This window comes from Nothobranchius furzeri, chromosome 7 (assembly GCF_043380555.1).
Source record: "Nothobranchius furzeri strain GRZ-AD chromosome 7, NfurGRZ-RIMD1, whole genome shotgun sequence".
NCBI lineage: Eukaryota > Metazoa > Chordata > Actinopteri > Cyprinodontiformes > Nothobranchiidae > Nothobranchius > Nothobranchius furzeri.
The window spans coordinates 54,343,618-54,356,012 of record NC_091747.1 but is presented as its reverse complement, the minus strand read 5'-3'; the positions used below and the strand labels follow the sequence as shown (position 1 = coordinate 54,356,012).

The following is a 12,395-nucleotide window of genomic DNA, read 5'->3' as shown; positions in this document are numbered from 1 at the left end:
AAAAAATATTAGGGATGAGCGAGTACACCACTATCTGTATCTGTATCTGTTCAACCATCTAAATCATCTGTATCTGGATCTGTACTCGGAGTGGGCGTGGCCTAACCCGGAAGTGGGTGTGGTTTACATCAATACATTTTAAATCTGATCAGAAGTTGCTATGTTCATTGTTTATTTGAAAACTATTTACAGAGCAGCCTCAGAGTTGAGATTAAATGTTTTTGATCACAATAGTAAAGGAACTATTACAGAACAAGTTTTTCAATAAAATCAGAACATTAATATTTCAGTGCATGAATTAAGAGAGAGAGAGAAGAGATCTTTTCTATAGCGCCTCTCAAGATAAAAATCACGGGGCGCTTCACAAAAACAAAACATGTAAAATAGAAAAAATAATTTAGAAAATGATTAAAATATATTTAAAATGAGCAAAAAAATAGACAATTGTGATTAAAAAATGTAAAGAAAGAGAGAAAGTGAATAGGAAAGAGGGAGTGGATCTTGAGGAAGAGGAGAGAGAGAGAGAGAGAGAGAGAGAGAGAGAGAGGAAAAAAACCCGACCGGAGAGAAGGCAGTGACTGACGCAGCACGAGCTGTTTTCAGCTCTGTCTTGTCGAATGCACCACGTATGTTATGAAAAAAGTAACTTTAAATAACTTTTAAGTAACTTTAAAAAGAAGCAAACCGAAGAAAACATAGGGAGTTCTGAAGAAACGTGAACAGTGAAGCAAGCACAGAGAGCTCCGTTACTGTCCGTGTGCGTGCGTGGATGGACCAGACGCGGACTGAGCTGTGAGCTCCCGGCTGCAGTTTTTGGTTTAGGGAGGGGCGGGGGCTCAATTTGACTGGCCAATCACAGAGCGGGAAGACAGTCAGTTACCCAATGAGGATTTTCCTTCAGCACGATTACAGATATTTACAAGTTTTACTCGTTTCATGCTCGTACTCGTCAAAAATGCTTTATCTGTACCGGATACTCGTTTACCGGATACTCGTCTGAAACGAGTATCCGGCTCATCCCTAAAAAATATTATTACGTACAAGTCCAGCAGCAACAAAGCCAGGTCACCATCAGTCCATGATTTTGTAGTCCCCTTTAGCTCCCTCACACTAGTGTAGGCCGTGCTAATGTTCACTCCGGTTTTACCGATTTGCTTCACCTTCCAGGTTCTACCAAGATGCCAAACTTTATTTTCTTGTTCTTGGGATTTTTATTGATGACCAGCAAACTGAAAAAGCTAACTGATAGTATAAGAGCTAACAGCCGTAAAGCAGGTAAAAAGTGCACCCTATAGAGCACCTACCCGCTCCGCAAAAGTATCTAGTGCAGTTTTTGGTCAGTAGAGGGCGGCAGAGTGTATATAAAACTAGACAAGTTTCTAACGCAACAATCGCTGAGGTCAATGTTAAAGCTCTAGCTTAAAGTTTAAAGTAACTTAAAGCAGCGTCAACACTGCTAATTTTATTTCCTTCCATTCTGCTTCACCAACACTTTTCCCAATGTTACAAATCTCGGTTGATTGGCCACGTTTCACAATATCGTTTGCATCGAGTTACGACCAATCAGCTTGAGTTTATCATAGCTCTTGCACAGCAACTCTACCGGGTCTTTTGCGAGTACATAACCCAGTTAAGGTAATCTGCTATCAAGGTTATATCTACTTACCTGGATAGATCTTTAAAGTTTTCTTGATTTTTGATTCTACATTTTAACAAAAAACAACAACTTAGATTAAACTCACCCTTCAGGGATGTGTCCTAAAATAATCCATAGTAGAGAAGTTTCAGTCTGGATCACAGGATATTGACCATTTATTTCCCCAAAGGGTGAAAACACTGCACGTTTGTCTGGAGGTCATCATTCTTTTCTGTAGAAGGTCATTTAGTATCAGCACACATTATCAAACGTATTGTAAAAAATGTGCTGCTTGGTGCATTTATTGATATTTTGAATAACTGAACCCTAAAAAGGTTTTTTTCATTAATTTCTTCTCATTTCTGGGTTTGTGCACATTCTAAAATGTCTTATTTTGGTCCCTTTATGTCTCCTCAGTCCTTCCTAATAAACTTGACTTGTTTTGCGGGCTTTATGTTTATACTCAATCTTAAAACCCAAAGGGGGGAAAAGCCAAGTATCTTATTTTGATTTAAAGTGCTGCTCCATGCTGATGACATAGAGGGAATGTGTTATTAGCAGAACAAGTGGCTCTAGGTGGTTGCACGGCTTTTTCAGATAGAGAGGGAGCAAATCCACATGGCTCTCCGTGAGGAAATGAATTCCTTCTGAGGTTTGGCTTCCAACAAGCAACACACACCTCACCTCCACACGTGTTTCTCATCGCCGGCATTCCATCGTGTTTCTGTCAAGCCAGCAGATGCATGAGGTCTTTATCTAGAAATAACACGTGTGCATTATCTGTGATGATATTACTTGTGCAGGGAAAACTGGATGGAATACTCCAAGGAAAAGAAAAAGGCAAGCTGCAGTGATGTATTTAATACGCACGCACACACATCACTGATTATGATACAGGATATCTCACTCTGTCATGCATTCTCCAGATCTGACCACAGATTTATCCTGTTTAAGGTGCACCATATAGTCTTTCTATAATGGCCGTGTTCCTCAAGGATAAACATGGATCAGTTCCTCGTCTCTTCACTTAAGCTTGGGTACAATGGCTTCTCCTCACCGCTGGACCAATGCACACTTTATCTAAGTTTCAGTGACATCTTCATCAAGCATTTGTCAATGTTGCAGGATTAGATTTACGACCGCAGGATTTATGGCTCGTCTTGTTTTTCTTTTTCTGCAGATAGACTTTCACACGTGTGCAAGCACAAGCAACCACCTATGAAGAGCCAGTATTTCGTTGTCTATGTGTCTATTGCACATAAAAACTCCCTAAAATAAAGCTTTATAGCCACCACAAGGGGATAATTATGACTGTGGACTCATCGCTTAGCACACACGCACACTGAGCATTGATTGAGAGCTTAATTCCCAGTCTGCAGAGAAAATCCCTCCATTTATTTGAACCACACCGATTGATCCTGCTGGGTTCATTCAGACTGAGTCATGTTCATTGTGCAGTGCAGCCTAACGCCGTCTTTGTGCCGTGCATGTAGGTTTCCGTCGTTGTGTAATTGATTATTGGAAAATAAAAAAATAGAAATCCCAAAGACCTCTTATGATGAATTATATAAATGGAAACCGTGTTCCCTCGCCTGGACGTGGATCACCGGGGCCCCCCTCTGGAGCCAGGCCTGGAGGTGGGGCATGTTGGCGAGCGTCTGGTGGCCGGGCTTTCACCCATGGAGCCCGGCCGGGCACAGCCCAAAGAAGAAACGTGGGTCCCCCTTCCCATGGGCACACCACTCGTGGGAAGGGCCAAAGGGGTCGGGTGCAGTGTGTGACGGGTGGTAGTCGAGGGTGGGGACCTTGGCGGTCTGATCCTCGGCTACAGAAGCTGGCTCTTAGCACATGGAATGTCACCTCTCTGGTGGGGAAGGGGCCTGAGTTGGTGTGTGAGGTTGAGAGGTTCCGACTAGATATAGTCGGACTCACCTCAACGCACGTCTCTGACTCTGGAACCAGTTTCCTTGAGAGGGGTTGGACTTTCTACCACTCTGGAGTTGCTCCCACTAAGAGGCACCGAGCAGGGGTGGGCATACTAGTTGCCCCCATCTTGGTGCCTGTACGTTGGGGTTTACCCCGGGGATTGGGAGGGTAGCCTCCGTCCTCCTACGTGTGGGGGGACGGGTTCTGACTGTGGTCTGTGCTTATGCACCAAACTACAGTTCAGACTACCCACCCTTTTTGGAGACCTTGGAGGGGGTGCTGGAAAGCGCTCCTTCCGGTGACTCCCTCGTTCTGCTGGGGGACTTTAACGCTCACGTGGGCAACAACAGTGAGACCTGGAGAGGTGTGGTTGGGAGGAACGGCCCCCCTGATCTGAATTTGAGTGGTGTTTTGTTATTGGACTTCTGTGCTAGTCATGGATTGTCCATAATGAACACCATGTTCAGACATAAAGGTGTCCATATGTGCTCTGGGCACCAGGATACCTTAGGCCGCAGCTCGGTGATCGACTTTGTTGTTATTTCATCTGACCTGCGGCCGCATGTCTTGGACACTCGGGTGAAGAGAGGGGCGGAGGTGTCAACTGACCACTACCTGGTGGTGAGTTGGCTCAGATGGTGGGGGAGGATGCCGGTCAGACCAAGCAGGCCCAAACGTATTGCGAGGGTCTGCTGGGAACGTCTGGCAGAGTCCTGTCAGAAGGAGCTTCAATTCCCACCTCCGGCAGAACTTCCCAAATGTTCCGAGGGAGGCGGGGGACATTGAGTCTGAATGGACCCTGTTCCGTGCCTCCATTGTTGAGGCGGCCAACCGGAGCTGTGGTCGCAGGATCGTTGGTGCCTGTCGTGGTGGCAACCCCCAAACCCGCTGGTGGACACTGGCGGTTAGGGATGCTGTCAAGCTGAAGAAAGAGTCCTATAAGGTATTTTTGGCCTGTGGGACTCCAGAGGCAGCTGACTGGTACCAGCAGTCTAAGCGGAACGCAGCTCGGGTGGTCGCCAAGGCAAAAACCCGGGCATGGGAGGAGTTCGGTGAGGCCGTGGAGCAAGACTTCCGTACGGCTTTGAGGAGATTCTGGTCCACCATTTGGAGCCTCAATGGGGGGAAAGCAGTGAGCTACCAACACTATCTATAGTGGGGACGGTGTGCTTCTGACCTCTACTCAGGACGTTGTGGATCGGTGGGCAGAATACTTCGAAGACCTCCTCAATCCCACCGACACATCTTCCAGTGAGGAAGCAGAGTCGGGGGACTTTGGGTTGGCCTCTCAAATCTCTGGTGCTGAGGTCACTGAGGTGGTTAAAAAGCTCCTCTGTGGCAAGGCTCCAGGGGTGGATGAGATCCACCCGGAGTTCCTTAAGGCTCTGGATGTTGTGGGGCTGTGTTGGCTGATGTGGCTCTGCAATATCGCTTGGACATCGGGGGCAGTCCCACTGGACTGGCAGACCGGGGTGGTGTTCCCCTTATTTAAAAAGGGGGACCGCAGGGTGTGTTCCATCTACAGGGGGATCACACTCCTGAGCCTTCCTGGTAAGGTTCAGGGGTTCTGGAGAGGAGGGTCCGTCGGATTGTTGAACCTCAGATTCAGGAGGAGCAATGTGGTATTCGTCCTGGCCGTGGAACACTGGACCAGCTCTATACCCTTACCCCAAAATTCCACTATCTCCGCTCCGCTCCGCCCCCACTTTCCGCTGCCGCTCGCTTCCTAACACAAATTATACTATACCCGCTCTACAACAGCTCCGCTCCGGTGCGGAAACCTGATGTGCGCAAAAAGGCATGCGCGGGATTTTCGAGATCTTGCGATACAGTCCGAGCAGTAAATGCGGAAGTTAGATCCAAACACCCGTTGTGTGGGAGAAGCATTGAAATGAACTGTTTAATCTGCCCATCATTTGTGTTGAGAGATCAGCAGTGTTTGGATCAACAAAGCGTGACTGCTTTGATAGTAGAAACCGTATTTATGGCTTATTTTTGTGCATTTAAAGTTCAACCGCCATTGATAGTTGTTAAAAGTTGTTAAACCTGTGCATATGAAACAAAAAACGCTTTTTGTTATCGATTTATTGTGAAATAACGGAAGCTGTGCTTGCTCCCTTTCCTGTTGGGCGGTTGTGATTGCTGTCCATTGACTGCGGAGGTGCTCCGGCGTCCGGCAAAAATAGAATCGATCCTATTTTTGCTGGATGGCGGAACGGCGGGCGGCGCACTGCGCCGCACGGCCGCAGTAGTGGAACAGCTCTGATTGACTACAACGAGACCGTTTTTGCTGCGGAGTTCGTGCCGAAGCGGAGATGGTGGAACTTTGGGGTTAGGGGGATCCTGGAGGGTGCGTGGGAATTTGCCCAACCAGTCTACATGTGTTTTGTGGATTTGGAGAAGGCATTTGACTGCGTCCCTCGGGGGGCCCTGAGGGGGGTACTCCGGGAGTATGGGGTGCCAGGCCCTCTGATATGGGCTGTTAGGTCCCTGTATGACTGGTGTTAGAGCTTGGCCCACATTGCCGGCAGTAAGTCGGGCTCGTTCCCAGCGAGAGTTGGACTCCGCCAAGGCTGCACTTTGTCACCGATTCTGTTCATAACCTTTATGGACAGGATTTCTAGGTGCAGCCAAGGTGTGGAGGGCATCCGTTTTGGTGGCCTGAGGATCAGGTCTCTGCTTTTTGCAGATGATGTGGTCCTGTTGGCTTCATCAGATCGTGATCTTCAGCTTTCACTGGAGCAGTTCGCAGCTGAGTGTGAAGCAGCTGGGATGAGAATCAGCTCCTCTAAATCTGAGACAATAGTCTTGATTCGGAAAAGCGTAGAATGCCTTCTCTGGGTCAGGGATGAGGTCCTACCCCAAGTGGAGGAGTTAAAGTATCTTGGGGTCTTGTTCACAAGTGAGGGAAAACTGGAGCGTGAGATTGATCGGTGGATTGGTGCTGCATTTGCAGTGATGCGGGCATTGTACCGGTCTGTCATGGTGAAGAGAGAGCTGAGTCAGAAGGCAAAGCTCTCGATTTACCGGTCGATCTACGTTCCTACCCTCACCTATGGTCATGAGCTTTGGGTAGTGACCGAAAGAACGAGATCACGGATACAAGCGGCCAAAATGAGTTTTCTCCGAAGAGTGACTGGGCTCTCCCTTAGAGATAGGGTGATAAGCTCGGTCATTCGGGAGGGGCTCGGAGTAGACCCGCTGCTCCTCCACATCGAGAGGAGCCAGTTGAGGTGGCTCGGGCATCTGGTCAGGATGCTTCCTGGACGCCTCCCTGGTGAGGTTTTCTGGGCACGTCCAACTGGGAGGAGACCTAAAGGTAGACCCAGGACACGGTGGAAGGACTATGTCTCTCACCTGGCCAGGGAACACCTTGGGATTCCCCCAGAGGAGCTGGCCCAAGTGGCTGGGGAGAGGGAAGTCTGGGCCTCTCGCCTTAGGCTACTGCCCCCGCAACCCGACTCCGGATAAGCGGATGAAAATGAATGGATGGATGGATGGATGGATGGATGGATGGGAAAGAAAACATCCTCTCCTTGGCTACGTAATTTGGAAAGTATGTTAAGTTAGACTAAAACCCAGAAGCTGATGGAAGGTATCTGTTCTAGAAGGCAGAAAAATTAAAGTGTCACTTTCCTCAGTGCTCCTGTCAAAGTTATAGATGATCATAAATTAAATCTAATTTCATACCCAGACCTGGTGGCGACCTAATCAGTGTATAGTTTCCTGGAAAATAAAAGATAAGTAAAGAAATACCAAGTAAGGACGGTATTTGAAAAAAACTAACAAAAAAACCCCACACATTTTGGAAATAAATGCTATAAAACAATTATATTTCTGAGAGCCACTTTTCATCCTGGAAGAGCACTTTGGAGCGGTGATGAGAGGGGACAGCTGAGTGTTGGATGGGCCCTCAGCCAAATGATGGTTGTGTCCCTCACCTTGACTGCGCCGAGGAAATCACAGCATCCATCTCGGTGCGTCCACAGATGTAATAGCCCTTCATTGGTCAGCACCTGACTCCTCCTCACCGTGGCAGAAAAACACTCATGCTTCTCTGGGATTCATGCACACAGGGCAGACCGCAAATGGAAATTTTAGACGTGTGCTTCTGAATGGCACATTTGAGACACTTGGGTGCACAGTGTAGGAGGTCCAGGTCCGTCAAGACTGTAATTTCCCATCCCGTGATGTGGAGAGCACTGTTCCGGGGAAGTCCTTTATGATTTCTCATCTGTCAGCTCCGTGAAGACCAGGGATTGATCTGTTTAGTGTTCATATTGCGGCTTCTGTAACTACCACCTGTAGTCTGATCCAACCTAAAAATAAAGCAGCTGCTCAGTTAGCGCGGAGTAACGTGACACTACAATTAAAGCAGGCATTCAGGGTGGGGCAGTGGCCATCCATGGCATATTTTTGTTTCTTGGTGTCCTTTGTAAAGCGGGACTATATCCACAATCCTAAACCCAGCTTTGGTCCTGTTTTACTGAGAAGGACTTGCATGGTTAGCTTTTCTCATCCGGCCATCGCTCAGCTGCACCGGCTTTGTGCTTCACCTTGTTATGTTCCGTTTGATGGAGAAAGCGGCCTGCATTTCCAATTCAAGCAGCATCAGCTTCATCAAATCTGGTAAAGTGTTGGTGATAAATTAGCATTATAGGAAACATATAACAGCAATGTTTTTAAGCATCACTTGGGGAGTCCTATGTGGTGTTTAAACAGTTTGTCAAACTAAACATTTCTAGTAAGATATTTTAGAATACAACCCAACACCACATCATGAATCTACAGTTTTACAAATGAAGATAACAAAACTAGAAAACGTAGTATTGTAATGTAATTAACAGCACAATAAAAATGTGACATTTTGAAACTTTCTCTGCTTGACTGCTGTTGTTATGTAAAAGAGCAATATGTAAGAGTTTTACAGTGAAATAATCACTAAACAGTCCAATGCCTCGGTCATGTTAGAAGGGAACAGATTTGCTTTTCAGCCGGTTGTCAGTTTTCCACCTTTCAAAAGAATCTAAAGAGACGTAGTTACTGTTTACCATCAATCTGCTTCGAGCTAACGCGGCAGCGTTGGCATTTGTGCTTCAACAACAACAGTGAAAAAGTTGTTTAAAAAGACTTGTGTGTAGTTTTTGCCATTAATCTCTGGAAATATTCATCAAAATGTTGAAAATTAAATAAATGATGCCCATTTGTTGAAAAATATTGGCGGCTTCATTACATATAACCATAAAAACTGGGTCTAAAATACAAGAGCGGGTCTAACCATATTAGATGCCTTGTTTCCTCCTACGGGAGCCCGTGAGGACAACATGCATTTACTGATGTGTAACAAATGGTTACAAAACTTTCGCCATTTATAAATGTTGTTTTACAAATTTTCCTCTTCACTCGTTACTGATGAAAGGGATTCTGGGTGCTTGTCATTTTGCCGGAGTTTGCGTTCCTGGGGATTTTTTACCCTTTTGGCCATTCATTGGTAAGCTCTTACTGGAACACAAAAACAGATTAAGATTTGACCCATCCCCATGGGGAGAGGCGAGCTGCAGACACGGCTGCGCTCAGGAACAATTTGGTGGTTTAACCCCCAATCCAATGTCAAGCAGCGAGGAATTGTGTCCAATTTTTAAAGTCATTGGTATGACCCAATTTGAACCCTGATATCCCAGTCCCAGGGCAGCCACTGAGCTGGTTGATGGCCCCAAATACCGCTTACTTGCAATGATTTAGGTATGTATTGCCAGAAAAAATACACACTGTCACTTTAATGAACCGAAGCCAGTAAACAGGAGTGACCTAGAAGGTATTTCTTGTACCCCTAAGAAGCCAAGGCATCTTTTTGTTTTTCTCTAATATCAGGTGAAGCAGGCTAGAGGCTAAAGTTGAGCTAACAATGCTAACAGTGAATTAGAAGCAAACATTAAGCTATAAAAATATCTCAAGTTACTTTTTCAATTACCAACAACTGGATACTTCAGTGAAATTTATGTGTGAAGTGAACAATGGGTCAATCATGGCATTTTACTTCCTTTAATGAGTCATTCAGGACTGTATAACAGCAAGCTAACAAACACACTTTCAAAAAACCTGTAGTAAGTGCTCCCCTCGTAAAATATCCTAGAGTGCTAGCACTAGATATGACAATGTATTTATCTATTTATCAATTTATGGTTCATGACTCATCTTTACTTGTTATCTAGAATCTTCTGGCCTTCCTTCGTAACTGGTGACAGCCATAAAACATATGGAATGGCAATGAGAAAGTGATTTTTTTTTGTTTAGAAAAATGGATCAAATTTGACCACGTGATGTCATTCTTACATATTGCACCTTTAAGAATGCATTATTTAAGTGTAAATATAGTCACCGACAACATTAAGCCCTCAAAACCTTTTCAAGTTATTATCTTTGAGCTAAAAAAAGACACAATCAAGAAACAATAATACATGAAAACCTATAAAACTTACCAGCAATATATATGCATATGAGAAGAAATCTAATAAAAGAGATAACTACCCATTCAGTCAAACATCCATCAGTCCCTTTCTTTCCATCAGCCTCTGTCTCTACAAAGCCCTAAGGTTGGGAGGAAACCAAAACCATTGCAAAGAGGCAGCAATTGACTTTAAATCCTTGTTCATTTAATCATTTAATCCCTCTATTTTCCATCTCTGGTGGGATTTCTGAACAAAAAATCTTAAGCCTATTAAGCTTGGCTTTTATCAAACTAGTGAGCCAAAGCTTGCTTTTTCAATTTTTTCCTCCCATCGTTTCCACAGTGTGGCACCATCAACTCAGGCTCCTATGTGAACCTGACTCAAAGGAACCTGCAGGACGCTCAGAAGTTTTTGCTGATGCACGAGGTGGTCCAACCCGTGGTGCCTGTGCCCTACTTCATGGAGGACAACGTCCGCTTCACTCACATCGCAGTGGATGTGGTGCAGGGGAAAGACACGCTGCTTCACATCATCTACTTGGCCACTGGTATGTTCTTTATAAAAACCTCCTTTTTCCTGCAAGAATAAGAAGTTTACAGTTTGTGTCAGCAACTCTCAACAAGTTTCTTTTCTTCATTTGCATTTTATTTGGATGCTGTTCAACGTCAGGTCACCTTAAGATTGTGTTCCCTCTGTTGTGCCGTCCTCAGCTAGGATCTCTAGCCACTTCACACAGAATATTTTTGCACTTTTACTTAGAAATGGGTGGCATTTAGTTCAAAAAGGTCACAAAATATCACAAAAGCAGAACACAACGTTACAGTCCCGCATAAGAAGTATGACTGCAATTAACTTATACCTTACTGCTTACAATGACTCTTACTTATTCAGCCTTGAGTTGTGATTGTTACAAAGAAATGCTCGACTTTAGAGGCTTGAAGTGCACTTTGCACACAAAAGAATTAGCCTGTAGGAAGATGAATATTACCTATCATTCTGTTTTATCATCATGCAAGGATCAAAGCTTTGTCTTTGACATAAGCTTGGCTTCTCTTTACCTACACGTGCTTTCCATACGAACACAAATCACACACAGTCACTAAAACCTGGTTATAAACACCAGAAAACAGCAAGTTGTGTCAAAACAAGACAGATGGATGATTAAGAGCACATGCAGACTGTTGCATGTGTCTCTGTGGTCCCATCTGCTCATCACTGGATTGTTTGGTCATACTGGTATGTTAGTATGTGATGTTAGACTTAGCAAAGTGTGGAAAAGAGTCACCGGTTAGTCACCGGCGTTTGAGGATCTGGATTGTGACAGAGTGCGTGGATTGGAAACAGATGCACAGAACAGAATTTGAATGTAGTGACCCACTTCACTGTGCTAATGAACCGTGAGCCCTCTGGGAAATGTCAGCGTGATCCTCCTGTTGAAGGGTCGGTGTTATTTTAGGGTATTTCACATATCGTGTCTGATATAAGCCCAGTGAGCCTCTCTTTTCCCCCCACATACACACTCCTATAGTCTGTTCCAGTTCACCAGCCATGTGTTTGGCATCTCCCTTAAAAAACCCTCTCACTGTTTGCATGGTGATGTGATCAGTGTAGCAGTGATCCAGCGCAGCCCACGTAGCAAGTTCCCCAGACACTAACCAGACACTAATGAAAACATCTGAAACACTGCCAGGGCCAGTGGCTAGTGCCCATACTGTATCTAATCACATGCTGTTATTAACGCCCAAACGCTCCCCGCTGATTGGGGCCATTGTGGGGAGCCTAATAGCTCCAACTGGGAGTCCGTAAACGTCGAGGTGTGAGGTTCGTTGGCCTGAACAGTGGATTGCTGTGCATTTCATCTAAACTGTTATTCAGCAAGCTCTGGAGCGGGATTATTTTGTCTTAAACATAACTGGAACAAAGTTCGGTGATTGGTTCACTATATCAACTATTGCTCATTTAGCTAATTTTGTATTGATTATTTAAAATTAAAATTCTGGATCCTGCCTCTAAAGCCCAAATGAGTGGTCCAATGTGTTTCTTGCATTAGGGGATGAATGCCCTTTGAAGAAGACACACCATGCCAGCAAATCAGTGTAATACTGCCGCCACGTCGTGTCTTCTGAACACGTTGTGGTGGCACGGCGCTGCAGGACTTTAGCGGTATTTGTGCCGCGGCGTTTGGTATAATGTTGCTGCAGCGCCGGATTTGTGAATGCGTTTTACACCTGGGAGATGTCGAGATCACATGGGGGGTTACTGTTGAGCTCTGGCCATATTAAAAGTCAGAATGAAGTCAGACTAAGGCCGTAATTCGCTTTGCTGACACTGCACTATAAATTCAGCTTTCACGGTAAAGCTACAGCCTTCATGCACTTACTTGA

At 45.3% G+C, this 12,395-nt stretch overlaps 1 protein-coding gene across 3 annotated transcripts in view; it reads left to right on the top strand.

Moving 5' to 3' along the window:
* sema5a (sema domain, seven thrombospondin repeats (type 1 and type 1-like), transmembrane domain (TM) and short cytoplasmic domain, (semaphorin) 5A) overlaps positions 1 to 12,395 on the top strand; it is a 207,564-nt gene that overhangs the window by 102,154 nt on the left and 93,015 nt on the right. For all 3 annotated transcript variants that reach the window (XR_001572682.3, XR_001572681.3, XM_015955301.3), the window contains exon 10: positions 10,354 to 10,558. Coding sequence is in view for 1 of the 3 variants with exons in the window: in XM_015955301.3 (XP_015810787.3) it covers positions 10,354 to 10,558 (205 nt within the window). In the remaining 2 variants the exon portion in view is untranslated. The remainder of the gene's footprint in view (positions 1 to 10,353; positions 10,559 to 12,395) is intronic.